Here is a 27,426-nt window from a genome sequence, read left to right as displayed (position 1 = left end):
ATATGAAATTTACCCTGAATGACTAGTAAATTTATTATAAATAAATGCTCTTTTCCCCAATGTCCGTCTTACACAGTACAACACAATATCAAAATCCTTAAATCTGAAAAACACCTTTTAAATGCCCGCAAACAAAACTCTGCAAATCCATTAGAAACAACTTCATAAACATACACCTAACAAATAAATGCACCAAAGACTCCCCTTCAGCCCGACGAAAACACACACAAACCATCCCGCTCATGCTCAAAATTAGAGACGACTAATTTAACTGGATAAAACTTGTGAACAATTTTAAACAATATCTCTTTAACTTTATTTGTAATACAATATCTATCGGGAGTTGTCCAAATTGATTTCCATTTTATATTTTCAAACATTGGGGTTTACAAAGATTCCTTAATGGTTATTGTTACATTTCCTATCCTTTACTTCCACCCCATCCGAGAATAAACCAGTTGTAAAACCAGAAAGGAAGTCAATCCTAACAGAGTTTTGAATTGCTTTTAACACCTTCACTACAACTTCTGGAATAGCATCAAAAACTATTGCATATTCCTTAGGGGTAACAGGAAACTGAAATCTTTCCAGGAATTCAGGATATGTAAACAATCTACCATCTTCGTTCAACAGTTGAGCCACTAAATAAAGATTGTTGTTATACCAGATCTGTAAAAAAAAACCTTTCATTTTTATGCTTAATGTCTTTATTATTCCAATTATAATATGTATGCAGTGAAAAATTATGTTTGTATAATAAAGTCCGAGATAATAATACCCGTTTATGAAAATTAGATAACTTAACTGGGATTTTTATATCAAAGTTACATTTTAACAAAAAGTCAAGATTACCAACATTCTGAAAAATTATGTTTTGAAAAAGATTCCAAATATTATATTTATTATTAATATAATTCCTAATCCAATTTTAAATGTTATATTTGACGTATAAAAGTCTATAACATTCATGCCACCTTGATTTTTAGGTGAGGTATATTCTTCCACATAAAGTTATATACGTTTGTCAAACTTATTTGTTTCAGTGAAAGCGAAGTGTATACAGTACAAAGTTCAATTTACATCTTTCATCTTGGTCTTTACAGATTATAATACCCAGATAATTAAACACTTTCTTTACAGGTATATTAACTGTTGCATCTAAATTAGAAGCCTTAGAAGAGAAAACAGTTCACATTTGTCAATATTCAAAGACAATCCTGAGACTGATGAGAACACATTTAAAACCTCAATTGCTTTAGAGACCTCTTTACAATTGTTAAGAAAAATAGTAGTATCGTCCGCTAGTTGACAACATCTTAAATATGATGGCAAAGAGCATGGCGGAGCTGAAGGAAATGACTAGATTTAATACAGTTGGAATTGAAGGTCTTAAAAAGTCCATGGATTTTGTGTATAAAAAGATTGAGGACATAAAGAACAAAGTAAAAGTTCTTAAACGAGTAAATACTGAGCAAGAAAAGCAGATTAAAGACCATGAATTGAAAGTGAATGAAGCTTCTGTAAGACATAACCAACTATGCTTAAGCACAGACAGAACTGACATATTGGAGTGTTTGAGAAATCAAGATTTCCCGCAAATCAAACATGTATAATTTTATTAACAGACGTTAATTTGATGCAACGTACTTACAAGACTACAAATACTTACCCCAATATATAAATATAAATCTTGTACACAAGTACTTGAAAGATTATAATCTTTAGAACGTTAAAGAAAATCTCATATTTACAGTGACAGAAGAATGCAGGTTGTTGTAAACTGTATTAAGCTATGACAAGAGAAGCCTCCCTTTTCACCACACACATTGAACACAGTAAGATGACAACAGGGTGAACGTAAGATCATTCCCACGCAAACAGTATCACACAGAATCACACGCTTTGTTTCCAGTGCTGAAAATGAATTCTTATTCCACCAAACACCTTGAAAAGCCTGTGAACAGCAGGGCTCCACTGACAACATGTTAATGGAAACATACAACAGCCTTTTAATAGCATTTCAACTGTGTGGGTTCATGTACAGTATTTACTGTATATGGTTTTTATACAATAATGCACTTAAAAATACTTCCAGTAATACTTTGCTAATAAAATGGATATATACTGTACAGGATAACACGTGACTACTTGTTTTGTAAAAAAGATGAGCACATGGAAAGTGGGCATCACATCCGAACTGTGAATAATGTTTAATGTCGTGTATATTTGGAAATGATTTCAAAATAAAAACTACACATCCACAGAGACACTTACATTTGCAAAGGGGTCAAAGGCCATACCGGGAGTAAAAGTAAAAAATATTTAGAAAATAAAGTGAGACTGACCTCACTCTTTACAGCAAGAAATCTTTCAGGGTGCTAAATATGACTAGTGTTATCTGTATATTATCCATATCCAGAACATCATATAGGGTTTTAAATATGTGCTGCTTAAACTGCTGTAGTAACAGGTAGGAAAGCTTAACCGTATATCCTTCCTGCTCTTGAGGACATTTCCATTACACACACTGCCTTGATAACAGGGGTGTTGCTGGGTGAAGGAAGAGTCTCGCCAATTTCACTAGGCTTTTCGAGAGGAATTCTGGGGTTCTCATCGCCACCTGTTTGCTAGCATTTCTTAATCAAATCCACACTTTTAAACCAATTTCTGCTGATAGTTAATTTACACAGATGTGACTTGCAAATATATTATTCACCCAGTGAATGTCCTGCTCTTTCATGTTTTGTGGTGCCCCCTGGGCACAAAGACCCAGTAGAGCTGCCTGCCCAGCTTTATCCTGAGTATACCGACATCGGGGTCTCCTGGTCTCTCCTGCCCTCCCAGGATTAGGAGTCAACCCGGATGTAGACTTTGGGCCGAGAGAAGATTTTGATGGCTTCCTCCACCTCGGACAGCTTCCTGTCGAGCTCGGTGCGCCGTGTCTGCACACTGAGGGTGTCGGCACGCACCGGGAGAGACAGCAGCTCCTTCACAAGAGAGCGCTGAGCTGCAGAAGGCAGATGGGCAAGAGAGCAGGAAGGAAGTGAACAGAGCCAGAGTGGGAGAATGAAGCACACGTTTACGGAGGGAGAGAGTGAAGGGAGGAGAGAGAACGTAGAAGAGAACATTTAAAGAGCAACAGAAAAGGGACAGGTGGGAAGGAGAGGACAAGAGAGAAAACGTACATCATCGTTACAGTTCACTCTGACAGTGGTAACTACTGCAAAACCATAAGACAGAGTGCCATTTATACTGTAAGTGTGATAGTAGCTTATTGATCCAAGCATCGCGTCTAATAGCTAAATATATGTGGAGTAAGTGACTCTCCAGTCTGTCAGATGAATCTAGTCTGCTAGATTAATTCAGTTCTCATTGAGGGAGCCCTAGTGTACAGTACAGTAAAGTGAGAGGGGTTGTCTCTCTCTGAGGGAGTCCTAGTGTTCAGTACAGTAAGGTGAGAGGGGTTGTCTCACTCTGAGGGAGTCCTAGTGTACAGTACAGTGAGGTGAGAGGGGTTGTCTCTCTCTGAGGGAGTCCTAGTGTTCAGTACAGTAAAGTGAGAGGGGTTGTCTCTCTCTGAGGGAGTCCTAGTGTTCAGTACAGTAAGGTGAGAGGGGTTGTCTCACTCTGAGGGAGTCCTAGTGTACAGTACAGTGAGGTGAGAGGGGTTGTCTCTCTCTGAGGGAGTCCTAGTGTTCAGTACAGTAAAGTGAGAGGGGTTGTGTCTCTCTGAGGGAGTCCTAGTGTTCAGTACAGTAAGGTGAGAGGGGTTGTCTCACTCTGAGAGAGTCCTAGTGTACAGTACAGTGAGGTGAGAGGGGTTGTCTCTCTCTGAGGGAGTCCTAGTGTTCAGTACAGTAAAGTGAGAGGGGTTGTCTCTCTCTGAGGGAGTCCTAGTGTTCAGTACAGTAAGGTGAGAGGGGTTGTCTCACTCTGAGGGAGTCCTAGTGTACAGTACAGTGAGGTGAGAGGGGTTGTCTCTCTCTGAGGGAGTCCTAGTGTTCAGTACAGTAAAGTGAGAGGGGTTGTGTCTCTCTGAGGGAGTCCTAGTGTTCAGTACAGTAAGGTGAGAGGGGTTGTCTCACTCTGAGGGAGTCCTAGTGTACAGTACAGTGAGGTGAGAGGGGTTGTCTCACTCTGAGGGAGTCCTAGTGTTCAGTACAGTAAAGTCAGAGGGGTTGTCTCTCTCTGAGGGAGTCCTAGTGTACAGTACAGTGAGGTGAGAGGGGTTGTCTCTCTCTGAGGGAGTCCTAGTGTTCAGTACAGTAAGGTGAGAGGGGTTGTCTCACTCTGAGGGAGTCCTAGTGTACAGTACAGTGAGGTGAGAGGGGTTGTCTCACTCTGAGGGAGTCCTAGTGTTCAGTACAGTAAAGTCAGAGGGGTTGTCTCTCTCTGAGGGAGTCCTAGTGTACAGTACAGTGAGGTGAGAGGGGTTGTCTCTCTCTGAGGGAGCCCTAGTGTACAGTAGTGAGGTTTGGGAGGGATCATACTCTGTTTGAGGGAATCCAGGGTTTCCTGCCTCTCTTTCTCTGGCAGCTGTGTGTGTCCCAGGGGAACCGAGGGGTCAGGCGCATTCCTCCGCCTCTCCTCGGCCTCCCGGCGCCACTTCTCCTTCCGCTCCTGCAGACTGAAGAGGAGAGAGAAGCTGAGAAGGAATGGGAGAAGGTGTGGGGGTGGCTGCTTTACAGGAACAGTACTCGCAGGTCGGGCGTCTCGGAGACGGAGGGGTCCAGTGACTCACTACTGCGGGACGTGTCCTCGCTGGTGGCTGTCGTACTCCTCCCTCTCTTTCCTCTGCTGCTCCAGGGTTTGGTTCAGCGCCTGCAGGGAGCGGGAGCGCCGCAGGGAGGCCTGGGTCGCCGCACGCGCGTTGTGCCTCACAAAGTCCACCGTCCTGCCGCGCACCTGCATCTGAACACACACACAGACAAGCAGGAAAGCAGCTCAAACTAATCTGAAGTACTGAACAACCAGGCCATACGTTCCTAAAGGCATATAATACACATAATATAATAAATACATTCATTAACAATACCACCTACATCTAAAAACACTACAGGGGTGTACCAGCCAGATCAGAAGGTTTGATCCACTGCCTGTTCTGCTAGCTGTTTTGTACACATACCCCATGCTAGGTGCTGGAAATTGATTTACATTCTTTGTCTCTATTTGAATAGGCAGAAGCCTGGGGTTAAAATGTTCTTAATCTATGGGCCCCTGAGTGGCTCAACCATTACAAGCACCTGCTCGAGGCACAGCTGAGCCTCATCTCGCAGTCTTCTCCAGCCTAGTCTGTCATAAGCCAAGTGAGACCGGAACTCACAGATGGCTAGGTGCTGCTGGCATTTGGCTGGTAACCGCAGCTTGCAAAGAATCGGTGATCTCTGGGTCCTGCCAGAAACCTGGGGGCTGGCAGTGAGAAATTTAGTGCCCCTGCAATCACCCCTCCAGGAAAAACACTATGAAGCTCACGGTGCACCAAGAGGCCGAGACCAGTGAGTGAGCACATTCCTCTCTCATCAGAAGTGCAGAATATGCAGCTGATAATAACTGAAATTCGACATAAGTAAAATCATATACGAAATGCACGTTTGCTTTTCTGCTTCAGTTTGTCCAAGAGCCTGCAGCTCGTAAAACCAGGAGTGGATCCGACTGTGAAGCAGACCCCTGCACACAAAGGGATAGATACACTGAAAAAGAAGACACTCTACGGCCCTCCTCTCTGTTCTCCAGGCCCTGCCTCGCCCTCCCTAACCTCAGCGCCCGCGTCAAGGGTGGGGGGCCCAGGGGAGGGGCTGCGCCGTGGGGCTCCTGCACTTCCACAGCGCGAGTGAGCCTTCAGGAAGTTCTGGCACTCCGACTTCTTGGGGGGCGTCGTCTCCTGGGAAAGACAGGGATGAGGGGTTGCTGTAGGATCAGTAACATCACCAAATGTGTCCACTTCGCAGAGAGTGACAGAAGAATCCTCGCCCTGTTAAGTGGCCCGTGCAGAGCGCTGCCGTATTGAGCTGAGGAGTCCCTGGAGCAGGGAATTTCTCTCCCCAAGCTTCTGTTAACCGACAGTGCTGTTCGGCACCACCAGCCTCACCTGCAGCTGGGTCATGACCTTGGACGGCACTGCCTCGTATTTTGGGGACCTCCACAGCGCCTTGACGGGCACAGGCCGGGCGCCTTCCTTCTCGGCCTCTCGCTCCCGGCAGCGGCGCTGGATCTCGCGCAGCCGCCGCACGTTCTCCTTGCCGTGATCCCGCGGCTCCTTCTCTGAGGACACCACAGAATACACACGGGGGCTCAGGATTTAGGACTGAAAGAACGAAGCACTCCTATACCCGGCGTGAAACACTCATTGCAGTGCGACGCTGACTATCCAACTGTTTTGATCCTTCGGGAAACAGAAATGATTAAGACAGCACAATTTCAATATAAAACTGTACCAGATAATTCGTTTTCACACAGACTCTGCTATTGACTCATCCATCCATTCTTCCATTTTCTGTGGAAGCAAGATACACCCTGGGCAGGACGCCAGTCCATCGCAGGGCACACATACACAGACATGCACACACTCACACCAGGTTCAGGCAATCAACTCGCCAGCATGTCTTGGAACTGTGGGAGGAAACCAGAGCACCCAGAGGAAGCCCACATGAACCCTGGAAGAACCACTGCGCTACTGTGGCACCTGCTATTAACTCGTACTGCACAATTTGCATTAGACGCTTACTTGTTTCCATAACTCCTTCTATTACAATATATATACTCAATAACCAAAATATTGGAAAACCCCACCCGATTATACGGCATCCCATTCTGAAAAGCAAGGACAGCCTTCAGCACATATTCCTCAAAGTCAGGAAATATTTCCAGCCCAATCACATCCCGTTCTTCCAGCAAGATCATTTTTATTTGCGATGATGATTAAGATTTGTAGGGCCGGCACATCAGTTAACCTGTATCTCCAAGAGGAAGTGAGATCTGGGGATTGTTCTGGTTAGGGGGTTAGGTATCGTGATGGGAATACTTCTCCTGCTCCTCAAGCCTCACGCTGACCATTCACACGAATCGGACCTTCCAACACTTTACAAGTGTGTCTGATCTGATAAACAGGATATCAGAGGGAGGGAGTTTATTTACTGTGTTTTGGGGGATCTGAGTGCAGAGAGACCCCTTCCAGCTGCAGCAGATTTCCAACGACCCCTCGCTGACCCCTCTCGAGGATGTGCGTGGCATTGGGGCGCACTCGGGGGGGAGGAGGGGGGCGTGCGCTGTAGCAGCCAGGGTGCAGCGAAGGGTCAGGGGCTAGAGGGCCGGACAGAAAGGTCAACTTCAGGTCGTTCCCCTCTAGCCTGCCTCGTGCTGTCAAGAGAGAGCAAGAGAAACAGAGAGATTATAACCACAGTTCGCATAATTACAGGTGTAATAACCAATTACTGCATATGCCAATGTGAGTGAGCTAAGCCAAGAAAAAGAGGTTGAGGAAGAGGAGGAGGATGGAGGCACAGGAAGATGTTTAATGACTGATGAATTATGGGATGGCCGCACATGAACTAGGGAAGCACACAGACTCAGACGAATCCGATGGGAGTGGACGGTCACTCAAGTCCCCAAGACTGGACTACATAGTGTCTTACCGGAGGCCGGACGTCTGTAAAACTCAGGGAAGAGAGTGGGGTCGGGAGGAATCGGTCCAGAGATCCGTGACGGGCCTTCACACATCGTCCCACTGCTCGGGAAAGCCAGAGAAATTCCACTATCAGGGCATGGCCTGAAATCCCCAGCTACAATTCCTCCATCAATCCCGAGCTTAGGGCACAAGCAGTGCCAGGAGATCTGTCCGAGACTTGGGCCTGCAATCCTCCTTTTTGCTATCATACCGACAAAACACGAGTCCTTCTGAGCCCTGAAAGTAATGTGTTATTATTTTACACCATGCCTGATTTCCACATAATACTGTGAATCGCTAACCTTTGAAGATAAATGCACTAATTGAATTAAGTGGGGAATGCCACAAACCCTGGCTGCTGCCCTGTACAGTGGAGAGACCCCACACACTGACAATCCGACACACACATATCCTCGGGCACACATGGCCATGCTTCGACTGGCTCAGCCATACTCCCACGCTGAAGTGCCAGTGCACATATAGTGCACAGCTATAAAAAGAAAATATTCAAGTAACATAAACAAGATAACACATCAGGCATGCTGTACTAAATCAGACTAAATCTGGTGTCAAATCATACTGGCTAAAAAAATCTAAAGACGCAGAGAACATTGTAGAGACTGTTCTGGATACGTTTCATTTTTATGGCTTGATTACTGAAGCCTAAAAAAGGCTTATAAAGTAGTATTTTGGATTTCAAGCTGAGGACAGGACACACTTTACGCAAAGGGTGGTGGGAGAGTGGAACAAGCTGCCCAGCCATGTGGTTGAAACCGATACCTTCTTTCAAGAAACAGCTGGATGAGATCCTTGGATCAATCCGTCACTCACTACCAAACAGGCCACATGTGCCTAATAATAATAATAACATCACTTTATTAACCCTCTACAATTTCTTGCATTAGAAATGATCTTTTTGCATACCCCAGCTTGCTCTCCATGAGACACACAGATAGGGAGAGAGTCTGGGGTGACCTCCTGTAGTTTGTAAACTTTATGTTTTATACCTCTGGCGTATTCTAACGTTATACTTTAATTTTGACAGTAATTGTTTTTAAATGGATGTTACCATCCTTACTAATGATAAATAACCATTTTAATAGCAGTAATAGTTATAATAGGAACAGTCGTATAATTCAGTTTATACCTGTATGCGAGACTCGCAGTTTATAACTCTCTTCTGTCTTAGGCACGAACAACTACAGTATAAACTCACCCAGGTGGCCTCAGAACAGTAACAGTACAATACTGACTCCAGAATGGATATACGATACTATACGATACGATACGTGATATTTGTGATCAGTAAGAATTGCAATTGCTTTGAAAAGAGATGTGGGATTTAAAAGGTGAAATTGACATCAGTCCTGTTCCGCACACCCCCACAGACGATATTTTTTTACGTTTCTTGTGCACGAAAGTGAAACGACCGAGACACACTGCAACCGGCACGGTATCATTTGCAGATGACCAGCGAGCAACCGGACAGGAGAGCCGGTTGACTGTGGACAAGACACAGACATCGACGAATGAAATTTGAAAATGATGCGAGGCTCTGTCACTGCACATAAAGGTTATCAGCCATCATATCAGTGGTCATTCATCTATAACGTTTTAAAATACACGCCTCTCAGAAAACGCGTGACATTGTACCGAACTTGCCTTCTTAGCGGCCAGAACATGTTAACTTTTTGGCGACATAAAATTAGCAAAACAACAGGAATCAGAATCAATACAAAAGAGGAATCGCTCCCTATTTGTTTGTAAACGCTTTTTAGCCAAAAGGCGCTTTTTCGTTAATTATTTAAATCAAAATAAGCTTGAATGCATTACCGTTTCTTTATCCTTAAACTCAACAGAAAAACCGTCTTCTTCTGCAACGCAATTTGATGACATCACCCCGCTTCATCTCCCAAGCGGAGCAAGCCTCACCATGGCAACAGCACGACATTTGGTGACGTGATACGTCACGCCATTGTAGGCGTGCTTGGCATATCCTTGAGACGGAGCTTGAGGCGCTGCAGTCCAACCGGTTCTGTGTGCGCCTTCAATGTTCAATCTGCAGATCTCTTACAAGACATCTAAGTGCCGTGTCTACGGAAAGAGCTTCGAAAATGACCATTTTAAAAATGTTAGGAAATAAATTGTGAAAATACGTGAATAACAATAAAGCTATGCATGTATTATAGGCTCTTAGTGTGACTATCGTAGTGCTGTATTTCATCGTGGGTGGGTCTACTCGTTATGAAGCTCTCCGTCGCTATACTGCATATTCAGCTGTAAATGTTACTCTAACCTCGTATTGGATCCTGAAATCAACCTCACCTTGTAACACGAGGCTCTTACTCCGCTACACTCTTACTTTAGCCTCGTTTCACAACTTCACAACTTTCCGGTACCTTTGACACTAACCCTTATTATAACGCGTTTTAGATAGATACTTTATTGATCCCGTGAGGGACATCGCAGTGCAACAGCAGCTTAACACAGTCAACACAGCAACAGTGTAACGAATGATACAATACATACAATACAGTGAGAAGTGCACAAAGAAGAGTTACTCACAGTCCAGAACATACAGTACAAGACACAAAAGTTGTATTGCACAATATAAATATACTGTAAATATAAATTTATTGCACAAGTCCCTGGCATATATTGCACAAAAACGGTTGTAAACGGAAAAATAAACAGATGTAGCAGTTGCTGTTCAGTCCAAAAACAGGTCACTGTCAATGTTGCCCCTGCCCAGACGCAAAGTGGATGGGAATTGTTTTGATGTTAGTGCAACGTTTAGCGTAACATTATCAGTACTGTGCCGTAGCCCCTCGCTGTAACCTAGTTTTTCTGCAGTAGTTCGACTGTACTTTGATAGAGATCCCCTTTGTAACCTGTTTTATTCTGCAGCAGTCTGACTACTTTATACAGATCGTCATTGAAACCTATTTTTTCTGCGGTAGTTCCACTGCACTTTCACAGGGCTTTGCACAGTTCCACTGTGCATGGATCCCTGTGTCTCAGTAATAGTGTCAGAAGACACTGTGTACCCGTTGGTTGTGCTGTCCTTCACATGAGTATAACATGAAATAAGTCCTGGCTGCTTGCTCATTAAAGATGATGGGTGCTACCCCCCAGTGCGCTGGTTAAATCGTGCTATGGGTTTCAACAGACTGCTCTCCCTAAATGTCTCCCTCAATCTGATGGGAGGAAGTAATTACCCCGATCAGCCGCGTAGTGGGGCTGATGGCGGCTTCAGGCGGGCAGGCAGAGAGAGAGGGATATTAAAAGAGTATTAAAGTATTGGCTACACCTAAAAAACAGCGACCAAAATTCCTACCACCACAAAGCCCTGCTGAGCCAAGAGCTGAGCCCAAAACAGAGCCCCCTGAGCCAGCTGGTCCTGAGGCTCACTGACCTGAGCAACACCGACACTAACCAGCCTCAGGACAGCACTGCTAAAGCACCACAACCCAGACTCAACCACATCACAGCACAGATCAAACAGCAATATCTCACACACACACAAACACAACGTAAACTGGAATGCTACAGAACCCTAAACAGACAATACACACTAGCCGAATATTTGACCAAGATAAGAAACAACAAACAGAAACAGACCCTGACGAAGTACAGGCTCAGTGACCACAGCCTAGCTATAGAAACTGGGCGACACAGGCAGACCTGGCTGCCCAGAGAGGACAGGCTGTGCTCCCACTGCCAGCGGGGAGAAATAGAGACAGAGGTGCACTTCCTACTGCACTGTGACAGATACTCTGGGATTAGAGAAACATTCTTCCCGAAATTCAGAAATCTAATCCCAGAGTTCCCACACCTGCCAGAATCACAACGGGTCCCAATCCTACTGGGAGAGGGAGGAGGGAACTCAGTTGAACTGGCAGCCCAGTATGTGATCTCCTGTCACAGCCTGAGGAACAGTGAGTCTGTCTCCCAATAATGCTCCATCCGCCTACAGTATATGTCAATATTTTATAATATGTCTTTGTTGTAAATGTCTGTAGATTTTATTTTACTTTTATTTTGTTTTTTGTTCCATGTTAATTTTATTATTTTATTTGCTTTGGCAACACTGAGTGTACCCATCGGTCATGCTAACAAAGCACCTTGAATTGAATTGATATCACGAGTTTATCTGGGGAAGACAAGCTGAAGTTTATGCAGACAAGCCGCTCACTGAAGCCCAAATCATTATGGATTCCTGCATGAATCCCACCTACGGATTAAATTTCTGAAGGGATTCTGCCCTCAAACTCTTAAGACGTTTTGCCTGCCTGAGTATGTATTTGCAGGTGTGTCTGTCAGCATACTGGCCTCGTTTGTCAGACGCCTTGTCTGCTACGCTGCTCCCTGTTTTCCCGGCGTCCCTTACCCTCTCTTTCCTGGTCTCCTCTGAGCTCGAAGTGTGTGTGTGTGAGGGAGAGAGAGAGAGCCGGCGTGTGTCGCGCCTGCTCAGTCTCCGTTTCTGTGGCTGGGTTTCTCCTTCACAGTGCCCTCCTCTCTCACACAGTGATAGATCCGCTGCGCGCCGCGCCTCACACCCCGCAACTGAATAACGGTAAGACACCGGCCGGCCTTGGACCTGGCCCTGGGCCGCAGCGCCGGCAACAGGGTGGGGGAGAGTGGGACACGGGGCCGGTGAGCGCCGGCCGGGGTGCGAGCCCCGAGGAGGACGGGGCTTGGCCGCCGGGGCCTTTGTGCTCGTCTGACCGAGTCTCGCCGGCCTACGTGCTGGTTGCGTGGTGCGTCGGATTTCACTTTCAAAATCTGCCGTGGAAGTTTATGGGTCTGTCCTGACGCGTTACAGCTGCCCTTTATTAACCTCAGTGCAGGAGAAATGTGTGTTCTTTCTCTTTGTTTTTTTAAAAAAAAACAAGTCTTGAATTTTATCATTACGCTTCTTGTAGGGAGGAGGGTTGGTAACTGAATGACAGCAGTGCGTTGGGGGTCACAGAAGCTGTAGGTGATCCGATTCGTGATATCATTATAGCTACAATTATACAAGACATTGCTGTAGCTTTGCTACATATCAATCGGTTGGGGAAGCTTCTATTCCTTAGTGGTTGTTTCATTAATGAATAATACTGATATATTATTACACGTGTTTAATAAGCTGCTGCTGCTATTGATTAACCACACAGTTAATCTAAAACGAATAATACGCGGTAGTTCGATATGAGCCTAGCATGCATCTAGGGGCACTTGTTGCCTGCTAATTAAAATTCAGATATAATTCGGTGTTGAACAAATACGTACAGCATGTATTTAAGTGGGTATATGACAAATGACATATTTAATGATACGGGGTTAAAGCCTTAATTCTCTCTTATCCTGGGGGAACACTTTGAAATATAAATGCCTATAACGCTGTGTTTTTTTTGTGCTGGGAAGGGAAAGTGAAACATGAAGGGTTTCAGCAATGTGAAGCAGACACGACCCTGTATAGCTGGGACTGAGCTAACACCTACAGTACAGCATGAATGCTCGCACGTTTCCACAGAGCAGTGCTACCGTACGTCTCGCCGCTGGACACTGCCAGCGATCCTTGAGTCCACATCGGCGCAACTCCGTGACAGCGCGATTTCGTTTTACTGATCGGGGTTTCTTGTGTACGTTTTCAGAAAAAGGAAAAGAAAACGTTTCGTGTTACGGTTCATCGAAACACACAATGGAAGCTTCCACACGCGCTTGTACCCACGGAACAGTGCTCGCGCGTGGACGACGCCCGATCCGTCTTCTCGTCTAGTACGATTCCCCGGGTGTGGAAGTACGGGACACGGTTCATGTTCAGGTCGTTTAACACTGCACACCTGCTCGCACAGAGAGAGGGAAGGTGCGGTTAGGGTGCACCTTGTGTCCTACCTATTGTACACAGTAAGGCGTAACCCCCGCCAGTGGGGCGTGTCTATGAAGTTTCGCGAATACAGGACGCTTGGGGTAACGGCATACAACAGCTGACACTTAACTGATAATTCTGAGAGGGTCGTCAAGACAGATGTCACAGTACAGTCCCTCTAAACAGGGTCCCAGCTCCTATTCTCTCTGACTTTTCTAAATACAGTACGGTGTGTAAATAAGTTGTACTGTATGTCTCTGTTTTTTAATCGATATTAATAGACGTGATTATATATATTTTCCCCCTATTAATACAGTAGGTGTACATCTCTTTTCTTAGCTCCATGATGTATCAGTAAATAAGATGTAAATCACTTCTCCTGCATAGTATATCAATATACAGTATAAGGTGTACATCTTCTCTCTAACTATATCAGCTCTAGTCACTATAGCACTTCTCTCCGTTGTATATCAATATATAAGTAGTATAGCTCTTCTGTTTGTTGTATATTTATATATATAAGGTGTAGCTCTTCCCTTTACTGTATATTAATGTATGAGGAGTATAGTTCCTCTCTCTACTGTATATCAATATATAAGGAGTAGAGCTCTTCTGTCTGTAGTATATTCATATATATGGAGTATACAACAGCTCTTCTCTCTAGTTTATTCATATATATGGAGTATACAACAGGTCTTCTCTCTAGTTTATTCATATATAAGGAGTATACTGTACAACAGCTCTTCTCTCTAGTTTATTATATATAAGGAGTATACAACAGGTCTTCTCTCTAGTTTATTAATAATATGAGTATACAACAGGTCTTCTCTCTAGTTTATTATATATAAGGAGTATACAACATCTCTTCTCTCTAGTTTTTTCATATATATAGAGTATACAACAGCTCTTCTCTCTAGTTTTTTCATATATATAGAGTATACAACAGCTCTTCTCTCTAGTTTTTTCATATATATGGAGTATACAACAGCTCTTCTCTCTAGTTTATTCATATATATGGAGTATACAACAGCTCTTCTCTCTAGTTTTTTCATATATATGGAGTATACAACAGCTCTTCTCTCTAGTTTTTTCATATATATGGAGTATATCACTGTTTCTTCTCTCTACATGTGTTTTTAAGCTTGTAGTTGGGTTTTTCTACTGCTCTTGTACTTACCGTATGGATATGCAATGTCCTGCCTCTCTGAAACCTGGCTCTGAACTTGCAGTCAGTTCGGCCCTTCTGTTAGTAATCAGGAAGCGGACAGTTTCTCAAGCGGCTCGGGCCTGAACACATGGCTGTGACTGACACTGCGGGGCAGAAAGAGTTTGGTGTCGTTTGTAACTGGACGTCGTGCGTTCCTGCAGCTCAAACCTGGCGTGGCTGAAGGCACTGGGCAGGGGGAGCGAGGTGCGCTGGCTGGTGCCGTGCTGTAGGTGGCGACCTAGAGCGCAGGGAGGGGGCTGCCCCAGAGCTGCTGGTGGAGAGGGAAGTGGGCGGGGGGGCGTGACTGCGTGATGTAACCCGAACCCCAAGGTCACATGAGGCCCTGGCTCAGGTTCTCTGGGGGTTTAATTATAGCACAGTGTCACCGGCCGGGAGCTCGCGGAGCTGGCGGTGTATTTCTGGCTTTGGTCGGACTGGCCTGCGCAGCTGCAGACAGACACGGCTCCCTCCACTCACACGGCTCACGTTTCCACTCTAATGGGCTCCTGCTTTACAGCCCCGGTGGCCAAACTGCGATCTCTCACCCGGGTCGCAGACCCATTGATTCTGCATGACCCTGAGACCCTGCAGCCTGCAGCGCTGTACAGCAAATCTTACCATCCCTGCACTCTGTTATCAGTCAACAGCAGAGGGCTGTAGTGAAAGAACTGCAGGACAGCCCTGTTACCGTAGGGGACTGTAGTAAAAGTGCAGTAGGACAGTGCTGTTACAGTAGGGATTGTAGTAAAAGTACAGTAGGACAGTGCTGTTACAGTGGGGACTGTAGTAAAAGTACAGTAGGACAGTGGTGCTACAGTAGGGACTGTAGTAAAAGTACAGTAGGACAGTGCTGTTACAGTAGGGGACTGTAGTAAAAGTACAGTAGGACAGTGCTGTTACAGTAGGGACTGTAGTAAAAGTACAGTAAGACAGTGCTGTTACAGTAGGAGACTGTAGTAAAAGTACAGTAGGACAGTGCTGTTACAGTGGGGACTGTAGTAAAAGTACAGTAGGACAGTGCTGTTACAGTAGGGGACTGTAGTAAAAGTACAGTAGGACAGTCCTGTTACAGTGGGGACTGTAGTAAAAGTGCAGTAGGACAGTGCTGTTACAGTGGGGACTGTAGTAAAAGTACAGTAGGGACTATAGTAAAAGTACAGTAGGACAGTCCTGTTACAGTGGGGACTGTAGTAAAAGTACAGTAGGACAGGTATATCAAGATCACTGTCACAGGCAGGACCCGAGTGTAAAGAATTCCACTTGTTATTTCTCAGTGTGAGCTTCTCCAGTGGGTGCTGTGGAGTGTGGGCAGGAGCCAGTCCCAGGACAGCTAGTCATTGTGCTGGGGCTGTGGGTGTGTCCCGTCGCTAGGACAACTCGTGCTCTGGAACATAGGTGACAAGGTTCAGGGTTGCAGGGTCACTGTGACTGACCTGGGTCTCAGCTGGGCCTGGGCTGTGTAAGAGCTCTGTCCCATTACCGGCCATCAGACCCACCTGGACCTGGATCTGGATCCTTAACTGAGCTGATGGAAAGCGGAGTTTCAGCAGAAATGCTATGGACAATTGCACTAGATTTTTTCAGCAGATGTAGGAGTTTCAAGATGACGAACATATACACTTACCGCCCACCTGCACTTCTCGCGAATTATAGCTTCGAGAGAGCAAACTATTCTGCAAACGAGCCAGCTGGCTGGAGGGTTGCAGGTGACTGAATGCAGGACTGGGAGTGCTTGTGCTGGAAATGTAGAGGCAGGCGACATCAGAGCCTGAATGATCCCTCCCTGCCCTGGGGGACTCTGTCGCCAAGAGAGAGTCCCACAGCAAAGTCACCTTCAGACACAGCTGGTGCCCTGGCTGGCTCCCTAAAACACAGGGGATCTGCTTAGAATGACCTGCTTAGAAACTGGACACAGGCAGACCTGGATACCCAGAGAGGACAGGCCCAGTGACCACAGCCTGGCCATAGAAACTGGACACAGGCAGACCTGGACACCCAGAGAGGACAGGCCCAGTGACCACAGCCTGGCCATAGAAACTGGACACAGGCAGACCTGGATACCCAGAGAGGACAGGCTCAGTGACCACAGCCTGGCCATAGAAACTGGACACAGGCAGACCTGGATACCCAGAGAGGACAGGCTCAGTGACCACAGCCTGGCCATAGAAACTGGACACAGGCAGACCTGGACACCCAGAGAGGACAGGCCCAGTGACCACAGCCTGGCCATAGAAACTGGACACAGGCAGACCTGGACACCCAGAGAGGACAGGCTCAGTGACCACAGCCTGGCCATAGAAACTGGACACAGGCAGACCTGGATACCCAGAGAGGACAGGCCCAGTGACCACAGCCTGGCCATAGAAACTGGACACAGGCAGACCTGGACACCCAGAGAGGACAGGCCCAGTGACCACAGCCTGGCCATAGAAACTGGACGCAGGCAGACACGTGAACTCCCACACTGCCAGCAGGGAAATGTACTGTAGAAAAAAAAGATGCTCATTGTGCTGCACTGTTATAAATACTCTGGGATCAGGCATTCTTTTTCCAAAGTAACAATTAAAATCCCCAAATCCAAATGGCAGAATCAAACTGACTATCAATCCTACTGGGGGAGGGGGAGGAAACTCAACTGAGCTGCAGCCCAGCGTGTGATCTCCTGTCACAGCCTGAGGAACAGAGAATAGACCAGTTAAATTCTTAAATAATAATATTATGTCATGGCCCTGAATGTTTGTAAATGTTCACTAACAAATCTTGCTTTGTCGGTAATGGTATTTGTCGGTGGTGCGAATAAAGCTCTTTGAATTTGATTGTACACGGTCCTGATGCTGGTCCCAGCTGGTCTCAGCAGTAACAGTGCGAGTTCTGGAATCCTCAGGGGAAATTGGAATGCCTATTGTTCCAGGACCACTCTCCCATTGCCTGTTGAGGTTGTCATTACAGTTGGCAACCACGCCCCCCTGTTGTGATTGGCCAGCTGTGTGCATGAAGTGCTGTGATTGGCTGACCATGAGAATAGTGACGATGGTTTGACAGTGATCGAAGGAGAAGGGGGGATGGGTTGTGTGTGTGCTGGACTACATTGATTTACTGAGCCACTTCAGAGGCTATGATGTTGAGTGGAAGTGCGCCTGGTGTGTGCACTCAGGTATTGCAAGCAAAAAAGCATTTGTATAAAGAAATAATCTGAAAAAACACAATACCACTTTGAATGCATATGTATCTATTAACGTGATATGGTTTAAAATGCAAAAGCATTGAAGTACCAAATACGATGATTCTTGTTTCGCGTCTTGGTTTGTCCCATAGTGGTGCAGAGTTAGAAATTGACAGTCGAATGGGGTGAGTATAGGGGGACAATGGATACGTTTCAGCAGCCAGTCCCCTGTTACCCCAGTGCTGTTCTGTGTGTGGGTATGTCTAAACGTGCTGCTGACCTGACTCTTCTGCCCACAGTCACCATGGCTGTTCCTCCTGCATACGCTGACCTGGGAAAGTCTGCCAAGGACATCTTCAGCAAGGGCTATGGTGAGCATGTGAGACTGACACTCACTGACCGTGACCAGGGCTATGGACTGACTCTCACTGACCGTGACCAGGGCTATGGACTGACTCTCACTGACCGTGACCAGGGCTATGGACCCACACTCACTGACCGTGACCAGGGCTATGGACTGACTCTCACTGACCATGACCAGGGCTATGGACAGACACTCACTGACCATGACCAGGGCTACGGACTGACACTCACTGACCATGACCAGGGCTATGGACAGACACTCACTGACCGTGACCAGGGCTATGAACAGACTCTCACTGACCATGACTAGGGCTATGGACAGACACTCATTGACCGTTACCAGGGCTATGGACAGACTCTCACTGACCGTGACCAGGGCTATGGACAGACACTCACTGACCGTGACCAAGGCTATGGACTGACTCTCACTGACCGTGACCAGGGCTATGGACTGACACTCACTGACCGTGACCAGGGCTATGGACTGACTCTCACTGACCGTGACCAGGGCTATGGACAGACACTCACTGACCGTGACCAGGGCTATGGACTGACTCTCACTGACCGTGACCAGGGCTATGGACAGACACTCACTGACCGTGACCAGGGCTATGGACTGACTCTCACTGACCGTGATCAGGGCTATGGACTGACTCTCACTGACCGTGACCAGGGCTATGGACAATCACCCAGGAAGCCCTGTAGCACACAGGTGAGGGTTTAATAGCTAGTGGGTGTGGTTGTTGTCTTGATTAAATTGACAGGAAGCAGAATTACAAGTCATGGTAGATCGCTGTGTCCTTTAGTGGATTACAGTGTCATTTGCATATTTCCCATTATTCAGCTCAACCACTTTCTGTCTTTAAAAGGACGCTTTTGTGCCAGGGACTAAATAATAATGGCCCTCCATTCTCTCTCCGTCTGTCAGGCTTTGGGGTGGTGAAGCTGGACCTGAAGACCAAGTCTCAGAGCGGAGTGGTGAGTGTTTGTATCTCTCAGTCTGTCCTGTATGTGGCGCGCGGGACAAGGAGACAGGATGTGTGCCTGGAGAGGTGACCCTGGTGAGGTCAGGAGTCGGCTGGTGCGGGCGGTGGGGTCAGTCCTGGGGCTGCTTGGGTCCTGTCCTAATTCTGCCTTCTCTTTGCTCTCTCTCCCTTTCTTCCTCCCGCTGCCTGTGTGGACTGCGCTGTAGATGGTAAGAGTGTGAATGTGGGCTTCCTGCTGCGTCTGTGTTTGTGTGTGTGTGAGCTGCTCTCTCCCAGCTCCTCGGTCTGGGAGCAGCGTCTGTGCGCTGCCGCTGTGTCGTCTCCTCTCTCCCTGCCTCCCTCTCGCTAATGCAGACAGGGTCCAGGCAGCAGGTGGGTCTTAGCCCTCTCCTCCCTGTTAGTGCAGAGCTTCGACACACTACTGCGCAGCCAGGGCCTTTCACAGTGATCTTTGGCCCCTGTTCGCACCCTGTTCACACTTGTGTGAGGCTGACCTGTCCTAGGAGATTCATTCCAGTGTGAACACACTTGACATCTCGTCCTCGACAGAGACAAGTGTGACAGAGGGCCCTCTCTTAACTCCAGATTCTCTCTCTTTATCTCCCCCTCTCTTTGACTCTCACTCTTTCCTTCTCCTTTCCAAATATTCCCGCCCTGCTATCCCTCTCTCTGGCCCAGGAATTTTCCACCACTGGCTCCACCAACACGGACACAGGGAAGGCGTCTGGGAATCTGGAGACCAAGTACAAGATGAAGGACCTGGGTCTGAGCTTCAGCCAGAAGTGGAACACGGACAACACCCTCGCCACCGAGATCATGCTGGAGGACCAGGTGGAGTGAGGGGCAGGCGGCCTCTCCTTTAAGAGTCATGCCCACACACACACAACTCCGCTACACGACTACACATCTCCGAACACCAAGGCAGGAGATGCTGAGGGAGACCACAGTGACTTCCCCTTCAAAACAGACACAGGCCAGGATGTATCTGGGAAACAGTGGCCCCCCTTTTACATCCATACTCCTGTAAAAGAAGAGGCTGCTCTTCAAGAGTGAGACCAGCCATACAGAGTATACTGTGGCCAAAACTGACTGCCCTTTCACACTGACACACAGGCACACGTACATGGGCGACTCTTACAGACCAGCCTGAGTGGAGCCAGAACGGCCTCCCCTTTAATGCTGGATAGGGACCAGAACAGTCTGTCCTTTAGCTTTCACAGAGAGAGAAATAGAAACAGTGCGAGACAGAATTTGCATCTCAAACAGGTGAGGATTCATCACTGGAAGACCAGTGACAGCCCTTCCCATAGCTGTAGAAGCCAGGAGCTCTCCTGCAGGAAGGCCGCAGGACATTAAGTCCTGTGACTCTCACACGCATTCGGAAAGCATCAGGCCCCAGAAACATGCTCTTCGGACGACCGGAAGGACAGATTCCTGGACGAGGCCCCAGCTGGCTGTGCTCGTGAGTCCAGGGCTGTAGAAAGAGAACTGATGTGTCTGTGTTTGTCTCCTCCGCAGCTGGCCAAGGGGTTGAAGTTGACCTTTGACACCTCCTTTGTCCCGAACACAGGGTAAGTGTCGTCCCGTCCCGCGTACCTGTGAGCTCGTCACAGCCTGCGGCCGGCGCACGTCACCCGCATCTCTCTGTGTCACAGCAAAAAGAGCGGCAAGCTGAAGACGGCCTACAAGCGGGACTACGTCAACCTGGGCTGTGACGTCGACTTCGACTTCGCCGGGCCCACGGTCCACGGCGCGGCGGTGATCGGGTACGAGGGCTGGCTGGCCGGGTACCAGATGGCTTTCGACACCGCCAAGTCCAAGCTGGTGCAGAACAACTTCGCCCTGGGGTACCGCGCCGGGGACTTCCAGCTGCACACCAACGTGTGAGTACGGGCTCCACAGCGGGGTGGTCCGGTCCAGGTGGTATTGGAGCGAAGTGTGTGGTACTGGTAACCGTCACCGCCCTCTTACACCCCTCTCTCTCTCTAACTCTCAGGAATGACGGTACGGAGTTCGGAGGCTCCATCTACCAGAAAGTGAACGACGAGCTGGAGACGGCCGTGACGCTGGCCTGGACGGCGGGCAGCAATAACACGCGCTTTGGCATCGCGGCCAAATACAAGCTGGACAAGGACTGCTCTCTGTCTGTGAGTACAGTACTGACGGACAGTGGACTGAGGGACTGGTACTCAGTGTGCTGTCACGTGGCATTGATCCCTGCACAGAACTGACCTGTAGGACACTGCACCAATACTCACTGTACAGTGTAACACCGCACTGATACTCACTGTACAGTGTAACACTGCACTAGTACTCACTGTACAGTACAACACCGCACTGATACTCACTGTACAGTGTAACACTGCACTAGTACTCACTGTACAGTACAACACCGCACTGATACTCACTGTACAGTGTAACACTGCACTAGTACTCACTGTACAGTACAACACCGCACTGATACTCACTGTACAGTGTAACACCGCACTGATACTCACTGTACAGTCTAATACCGCACTGATACTCACTGTACAGTACAACACTGCAGTAGTACTCACTGTACGGTCTAATACCTCACTGATACTCACTGTACAGTACAACACTGCAGTAGTACTCACTGTACGGTCTAATACCTCACTGATACTCACTGTACAGTACAACACCGCAGTAGTACTCACTGTACAGTCTTAATACCGCACTGATACTCACTGTACAGTACAACACTGCAGTAGTACTCACTGTACAGTGTAACACAACACTAATACTGTACATACAGTGCAACACCACACTGATACTCACTGTACTCTGTCACATAGCTCTCATATATGGAGTATTGCGTAACACTACACTGATGCTCGTTGTATTTTAGCATTGCATTGAATGTCACTGTACTCAATGCTCTGCTCAGTGTACAGTATAACACTATAGCTATTCACTGTATTATGTAACACGGCATGGATACTGCACTATCTAATAATAGAAAGTCACTGTACTGTGTTAGAAGGTGCTCATACTCAATGTACACTACACTAATACTGTACTTTAACAGGGTGTACTGTACTTCACTGCACTGCCCTGTAATGTGGCATGAAAGAATGAACAGCATATCACCGCCTAGTACTGTAATGTCTCCTGTATTCTAATGTACTGTTTTGCCTAGCACAGTCCTGTACTGTAACAATGTATTGTACTGCATAGTTCAGTCTTGTCCTGAAGTGTGTATTCTGTAGTGCTGTGCTAAAGTGATCAACAGCCTTGTTTCTCACTGAGGAACTGTGATGGTACCTGGTAACACTTGTCCGCCCGTCCTGACGGAGTCCTGTCTCCCTGCAGGCCAAAGTGAACAATGCCAGTCTGATCGGAGTGGGGTACACACAGAGCCTGCGGCCAGGTAACAGCTCTCCCGCACCCATCTCTCCCTCTCCTGCCCCTGTGATTTCTTCTCTTTCACAGAGGGGAGGGGTGTGTGTGTAAATGGGCTTCACAGCTCCCATCCTCATGTGCTTGTGTCGTCTTCTGTGGGTACAAAGCCCTGGTGGGCTGGGCACTTTACCCAGAACGCCCCAGCAAACCAGCAAACCCAGCTGGAGAAACTAGAGCCCCGAGTTATACTGGAAAATAAATTGTAAGCTCCATAAGTTGCTTTGGACAATAAAATGAACTGAGCAATGAAGGTAACTAAGAATTGCAACTAATTCCCAAACGTATAAAAAAAGTCAGTCCTTTTTGTACCAGGTACACCTGACGTTTGAGCAGATGTAATGCAGGTAAATTTGTGAAGCTGAATAAAGTCAGTCATCAATAAGGTTGATTATATCCAGGGCAGAACTGTCACATGCTCATCTCACAAGAACACCACTGTTCCACCAACAGCTGCAGTGTTGTCATGTCAAGATGGAACCTCAGGTCATCACACTTGGACCTCCCCGTTGATCTTGGGGTGTCCTGACCCAGAGCCTATATTTGTTGGACCGTGTTTAGCCATAACATCTTACCAGGGTGGAAACTGCTGGCCCAGATGGGGAATAACAGTGTGTAGATTTTAGTCCAGCCACCAACACAGCGATGACACAGAGGCGTGGTCCTCTCAATAAGCTGGAAACAGAGTGTGTAGGTTCCTCTCTGCATTTTTCTTACTTGATGTCCACCAGGCTGGACATTTGACAGGGCAGATCGCTTCATCACCTGTGTCCAATCAGCACTTTTGCTAACAAGGTCATTTTAGTGCTGATGCAAGAGTCCTGTCGTGTAGTGGTCATTCAGTCATTGGGAATCAGTTCATCAAAATGACAGCAAAAAAACAAAAATCAATATCCAAAATCCATCGTTTGTTTTTCCAAAATCTCGCATGCATAAATGAGAGTGGTAGGTTTTGTCCGCTGCTCAGCGTAGTAATAACAAGTATCTCGGCTCACTGCTGCAGCCTCTGCACTGAAGGCCACTTGAACAGAAAAACCTGCCGCATTCCCATGTGCTCACGTGTTGGAAAACATTCTTCACGTCTGAATTAATCTCCCCTTTTCTTCCTTCCTCTCCTTCCCTCGCTGTACTGCGGTCCTCTCCTCTTCAGGAGTGAAGCTCACTCTCTCCGCGCTCATCGATGGCAAGAACTTCAACGCTGGGGGCCACAAGGTCGGCCTGGGGTTCGAGCTCGAGGCGTAGAGAAGGGAACGGAGGGGACGAGACGGAGACGGATGGAGAGAAGGCTGGGACCCACCCCCCCCCCCACACTCCCCAGTGCCCCCACCCCTCCTCCTGGAAATCAAGGACCCCCTTGCACTACCCTGAACACACACACTCCCTGTGCACGGCGCCAGCACACAGAGCTTTGCCCTTAATGGCCCGACTCACTGGCGGCACTCCGGCCTTAGAATCTGTGTCCTCCCCAGCTGTGTGTTGGCATTATCAATGAATTTGATTAGCACTGTCTCCTGACCCCCTGACCCCCAACCCCAACACACCCCACCCGGTGCTCTCGGCTCTCAGGGAGAGACGGTGTAAGGGCCAGCCCGGAGCAGTGTGTTTACATCCCTACTGGGCTCAGAGACAGCGATGTCACAGTGGCACCCGAGGGCACTGGGCACTGCGGAGGGCTCCTGTTGTTCACACAGCCGCGCCAGCTCTCCGGCCCCGCTCTTTCTCCAAAACATCATCATCATTGCGTCCTGGAAGGTCCCTCTGCATGCCGCCACACACCTCACTGTGTCGCTTCAGTACCGGGCCTGGCTGTTCTGACCCGCAACGTACCGTTTGGAATGGCTGTGTTGTGTTGGGAACTCCGAACCTCAAGTAACAAAATTAAAAAAATAAAAATAAAAATGCAGAAAAAAAATCACTTCTGGAGTTGAGACTGTTTTTCTCTGAATAATGGGAGGAAGTGAGAAATACTGTCCCCTTTCTACCGCTTCCAGGGTAGGAGGTGGTACAGGAAGCCCATTCTGTCACTCTGACCCCTTCACCTCCCCCGACCCCTTCTCTCTTCCCACTCAAAGAAATTTATGATCAAACACAACAAAACGCGCCATTGGCTGATTGATTTGCATAGGTTGTATTAAAATAAATATTTTCAATAGAATACAAAAAAAAATCACTACTTAGAAAAACGCATTCTTCAAAGAGAGGTGCTCACACTTTAGAGCAGTAGGCACAGAAAACAGCAGTGGCCCCAGTCTCTCTGTCCTGGGTGTACAATTCTGTGCACACACTTGGATTGAGAGCTCAGACCACATATCAATGTTTAAGACCCCCATATTGAGAAAAAAAGGCCAATGTGCATCATAAAAGCATCTGAAACCTGACAAATGTGAGGACATTCTCCAAAATACTGTAGCTAACTGCACCAAGGATCTCATCCAGCTTTTGAAAGCCAGGGTAACATCCTCAACAATGTGGCTTGTTCCAGATACCCACAACCCTTTGTGTAAAGAAGTGCTACCCTATTCTATATAATAAATGCCCTTCCTTGTAGTTTCCCATGTCCTCTGGTTGGTGTTTCCCTGTTGATGCTGAAGAAGCCCTCTGGGGTGACTTCATCAGGCCTGTTGATTAAGACCGTAAAGACTGTTCTTGTATCAGGTCCCTTTGTGATCTTCACCGTCCTGGAACTGTTCGTGAACTGGGCTCACTGCCGCCACCCGTGTCCTGCGCTCAGGGAGAGTGAGGACACGCCCATGTTGCCTTACAGGAGAGTGAGCAGTGATTGGAGGACCGGTGCGTCTCTCCTCGGCGATGCTGCATGGTCATTGGATCCTATCTAGTCACATGACCTGCTGCTAGGTGGGGACAGGGTGACAATATCCCCACACATCTCTGGACCACCCTATCCTGGTGGAGTCTGCCTGGGGGTCCCAGCCCCAGCCTGGGGCAGGATGAGAAGCTCTTAGCGAGCACCTTGACTGAGTCAGTTGAGAACATCCCTCAGAGAGCATCAAACTTCTCTACTACCACAGTTTCAATTCCACACCTGAATGGCTTTCATATTACACAGAATCATGTTTTGCTATTGCTTATCAACAATTATAATACATATAGATAATGTTATATCATTAAGAATCAAATATACAACAACCAATACTCCACGTAATCAAGGTTGTGCTGCAGTACTGACATCTGGCCACAGGAGGGAAGCAGAATTTCATGTCAGTTCCTTCCAGGTAGTAGCGTCTCCACCATGAACAAGCCCTCCTCCCGTGACAGTAGAGTGGATATTTACAGGTACAGTGTCTTGTCTCTGCCTCTGGTTGTCTCGCTGCCTTCGACTCAGCGTCAGGAAAGGTCATTAGATTCGCTGAGCCAGCACCACTCCCTGAGAGTCTGCACAGGGGGTAAAACAGATCGGAGTGTGGGTTCACAGAAAGCGAGATGTGTGACAGAAACAAGGTGGAAGAGGAGAGGACATAAGACACAGAACAGAGAGGCAGTGGAAGATCAGAGAAAGTCAGAGTGTCAGTGTCTCAGTCAGCGTTGTCAGTCTGTGTCTCAGTCCTGTCAGTCTGTGTCTCAGTCCTGTCTGTCAGTTGTTAATCTGTCTGTCTGTCTGTGTGTGTCAGTCCTGTCAGTCTGTCTGTGTGTGTCAGTCCTGTCAGTCTGTCTGTGTGTGTGTCAGTCCTGTCAGTCTGTCAGTGTGTGTGTCAGTCCTGTCAGTCTGTCAGTGTGTGTGTCAGTCCTGTCTGCGTGTGTGTCAGTCCTGTCAGTCTGTCTGTGTGCGTGTCAGTCCTGTCAGTCTGTCTGTGTGTGTGTGTCAGTCCAGTCAGTCTTTCAGTCTGTCAGTGTGTGTCAGTCCAGTCAGTCTTTCAGTCTGTCAGTGTGTGTGTCAGTCCTGTCAGTCTGTCAGTGTGTGTGTCAGTCCTGTCTGCGTGTGTGTCAGTCCTGTCTGCGTGTGTGTCAGTCCTGTCAGTCCTGTCAGTGTGTGTCAGTCCAGTCAGTCAGTCCTGTCACTGTGTGTCAGTCCAGTCAGTCAGTCAGTCAGTCAGTCAGTCAGTCTGTGTGTGTGTGTGTGTGTGTGTGTGTGTGTGTGTGTGTGTCAGTCCAGTCAGTCTGTCTGTCTGTCTGTGTGTGTGTGTCAGTCCAGTCAGTCAGTCTGTCTGTCTGTGTGTGTGTGTCAGTCCAGTCTGTCTGTCTGTCTGTCTGTCTGTCTGTGTGTGTGTGTGTGTGTGTCAGTCCAGTCTGTCTGTCTGTCTGTCTGTCTGTCTGTCTGTCTGTCTGTCTGTGTGTGTGTGTGTGTGTGTGTGTGTGTGTCAGTCCAGTCTGTCTGTCTGTCTGTCCAGTCAGTCTGTCCAGTCAGTCTGTCTGTCTGTCCAGTCAGTCTGTCTGTCTGTCTGTGTGTGTCAGTCCAGTCAGTCCAGTCAGTCTGTCTGTCTGTCTGTCTGTCTGTCTGTCTGTCTGTCTGTCTGTCTGTCTGTCTGTCTGTCTGTCTGTCTGTCCAGTCTGTCTGTCTGTCTGTCTGTCCAGTCTAGTCTGTCTGTCTGTCCGGTCTGTCTGTGTCAGTCCAGTCAGTCTGTCTGTCTGTCTGTCTGTCTGTCTGTCCGGTCTGTCTGGTCTGTCTGTGTCAGTCCAGTCAGTCCAGTCTGTCTGTCTGTCTGTGTCAGTCCAGTCAGTCAGTCTGTCTGTCTGTCTGTGTCAGTCCAGTCAGTCAGTCTGTCTGTCTGTCTGTGTCAGTCCAGTCAGTCAGTCTGTCTGTCTGTCTGTGTC

General features: G+C 47.5%; 3 protein-coding genes across 7 annotated transcripts in view; 1 reads left to right on the top strand and 2 right to left on the bottom strand.

The window, feature by feature from the left end:
• Positions 1–689: 689 nt before the first annotated feature.
• enkd1 (enkurin domain containing 1) lies at positions 690–13,418 on the bottom strand. Of its 2 annotated transcripts, none has more exons than XM_088932673.1 (8): positions 13,380–13,418; positions 7,632–7,723; positions 7,135–7,356; positions 6,089–6,261; positions 5,756–5,881; positions 4,742–4,911; positions 4,491–4,627; positions 690–3,007 (listed from the first exon to the last, which is right to left on the bottom strand). In XM_088932673.1, the coding sequence occupies exons 2-8, from the start codon at positions 7,714–7,716 to the stop codon at positions 2,847–2,849; spliced, it is 1,074 nt and encodes a 357-aa protein (XP_088788799.1). In that variant the 5' UTR covers positions 7,717–7,723; positions 13,380–13,418; the 3' UTR covers positions 690–2,846. The 2 variants fall into 2 exon arrangements, with proteins under 2 accessions (XP_088788799.1, XP_088788791.1); XM_088932665.1 differs by lacking the exon at positions 13,380–13,418 and adding an exon at positions 9,497–9,588.
• On the top strand, positions 12,105–24,568 carry vdac3 (voltage-dependent anion channel 3). The gene is made up of 9 exons (XM_088932686.1): positions 12,105–12,239; positions 18,187–18,258; positions 19,179–19,228; positions 19,915–20,067; positions 20,755–20,807; positions 20,892–21,119; positions 21,233–21,383; positions 22,570–22,627; positions 23,807–24,568. Exons 2-9 carry the CDS (start codon positions 18,192–18,194, stop codon positions 23,896–23,898), a joined length of 852 nt encoding a protein of 283 aa, XP_088788812.1. The 5' UTR covers positions 12,105–12,239; positions 18,187–18,191; the 3' UTR covers positions 23,899–24,568.
• Positions 24,569–24,768: 200 nt separating this feature from the next.
• Positions 24,769–27,426, bottom strand: part of ikbkb (inhibitor of nuclear factor kappa B kinase subunit beta) — a 33,109-nt gene continuing 30,451 nt past the window's right edge. For all 4 annotated transcript variants that reach the window (XM_088932653.1, XM_088932645.1, XM_088932630.1 and 1 more), the window contains exon 22: positions 24,769–26,049. In XM_088932653.1, the coding sequence (XP_088788779.1) occupies positions 26,002–26,049 (48 nt within the window). In that variant the 3' untranslated portion in view covers positions 24,769–26,001. The remainder of the gene's footprint in view (positions 26,050–27,426) is intronic.

The sequence above is a fragment of the Atractosteus spatula genome, chromosome 2 (assembly GCF_055471065.1).
Source record: "Atractosteus spatula isolate fAtrSpa1 chromosome 2, fAtrSpa1.hap1, whole genome shotgun sequence".
In the NCBI taxonomy this organism is placed as follows: domain Eukaryota; kingdom Metazoa; phylum Chordata; class Actinopteri; order Semionotiformes; family Lepisosteidae; genus Atractosteus; species Atractosteus spatula.
This window is presented reverse-complemented; position numbering and strand designations above follow the sequence as displayed.

Coding starts and splice junctions, on each gene's coding strand:
- enkd1 (XM_088932673.1), bottom strand. CDS start 7,716: ATGTGTGAAGGCCCGTCACGGATCTCTGGACCGATTCCTCCCGACCCC. Junction 7,357..7,631: donor TTACAGACGTCCGGCCTCCG/GTAAGACACTAT, acceptor CTCTCTTGACAG/CACGAGGCAGGCTAGAGGGG. Junction 4,912..5,755: donor CCCTTGACGCGGGCGCTGAG/GTTAGGGAGGGC, acceptor GTGTGTGTTCAG/ATGCAGGTGCGCGGCAGGAC.
- vdac3 (XM_088932686.1), top strand. CDS start 18,192: ATGGCTGTTCCTCCTGCATACGCTGACCTGGGAAAGTCTGCCAAGGAC. Junction 18,259..19,178: donor CATCTTCAGCAAGGGCTATG/GTGAGCATGTGA, acceptor TCCGTCTGTCAG/GCTTTGGGGTGGTGAAGCTG. Junction 20,068..20,754: donor AGATCATGCTGGAGGACCAG/GTGGAGTGAGGG, acceptor TCTCCTCCGCAG/CTGGCCAAGGGGTTGAAGTT.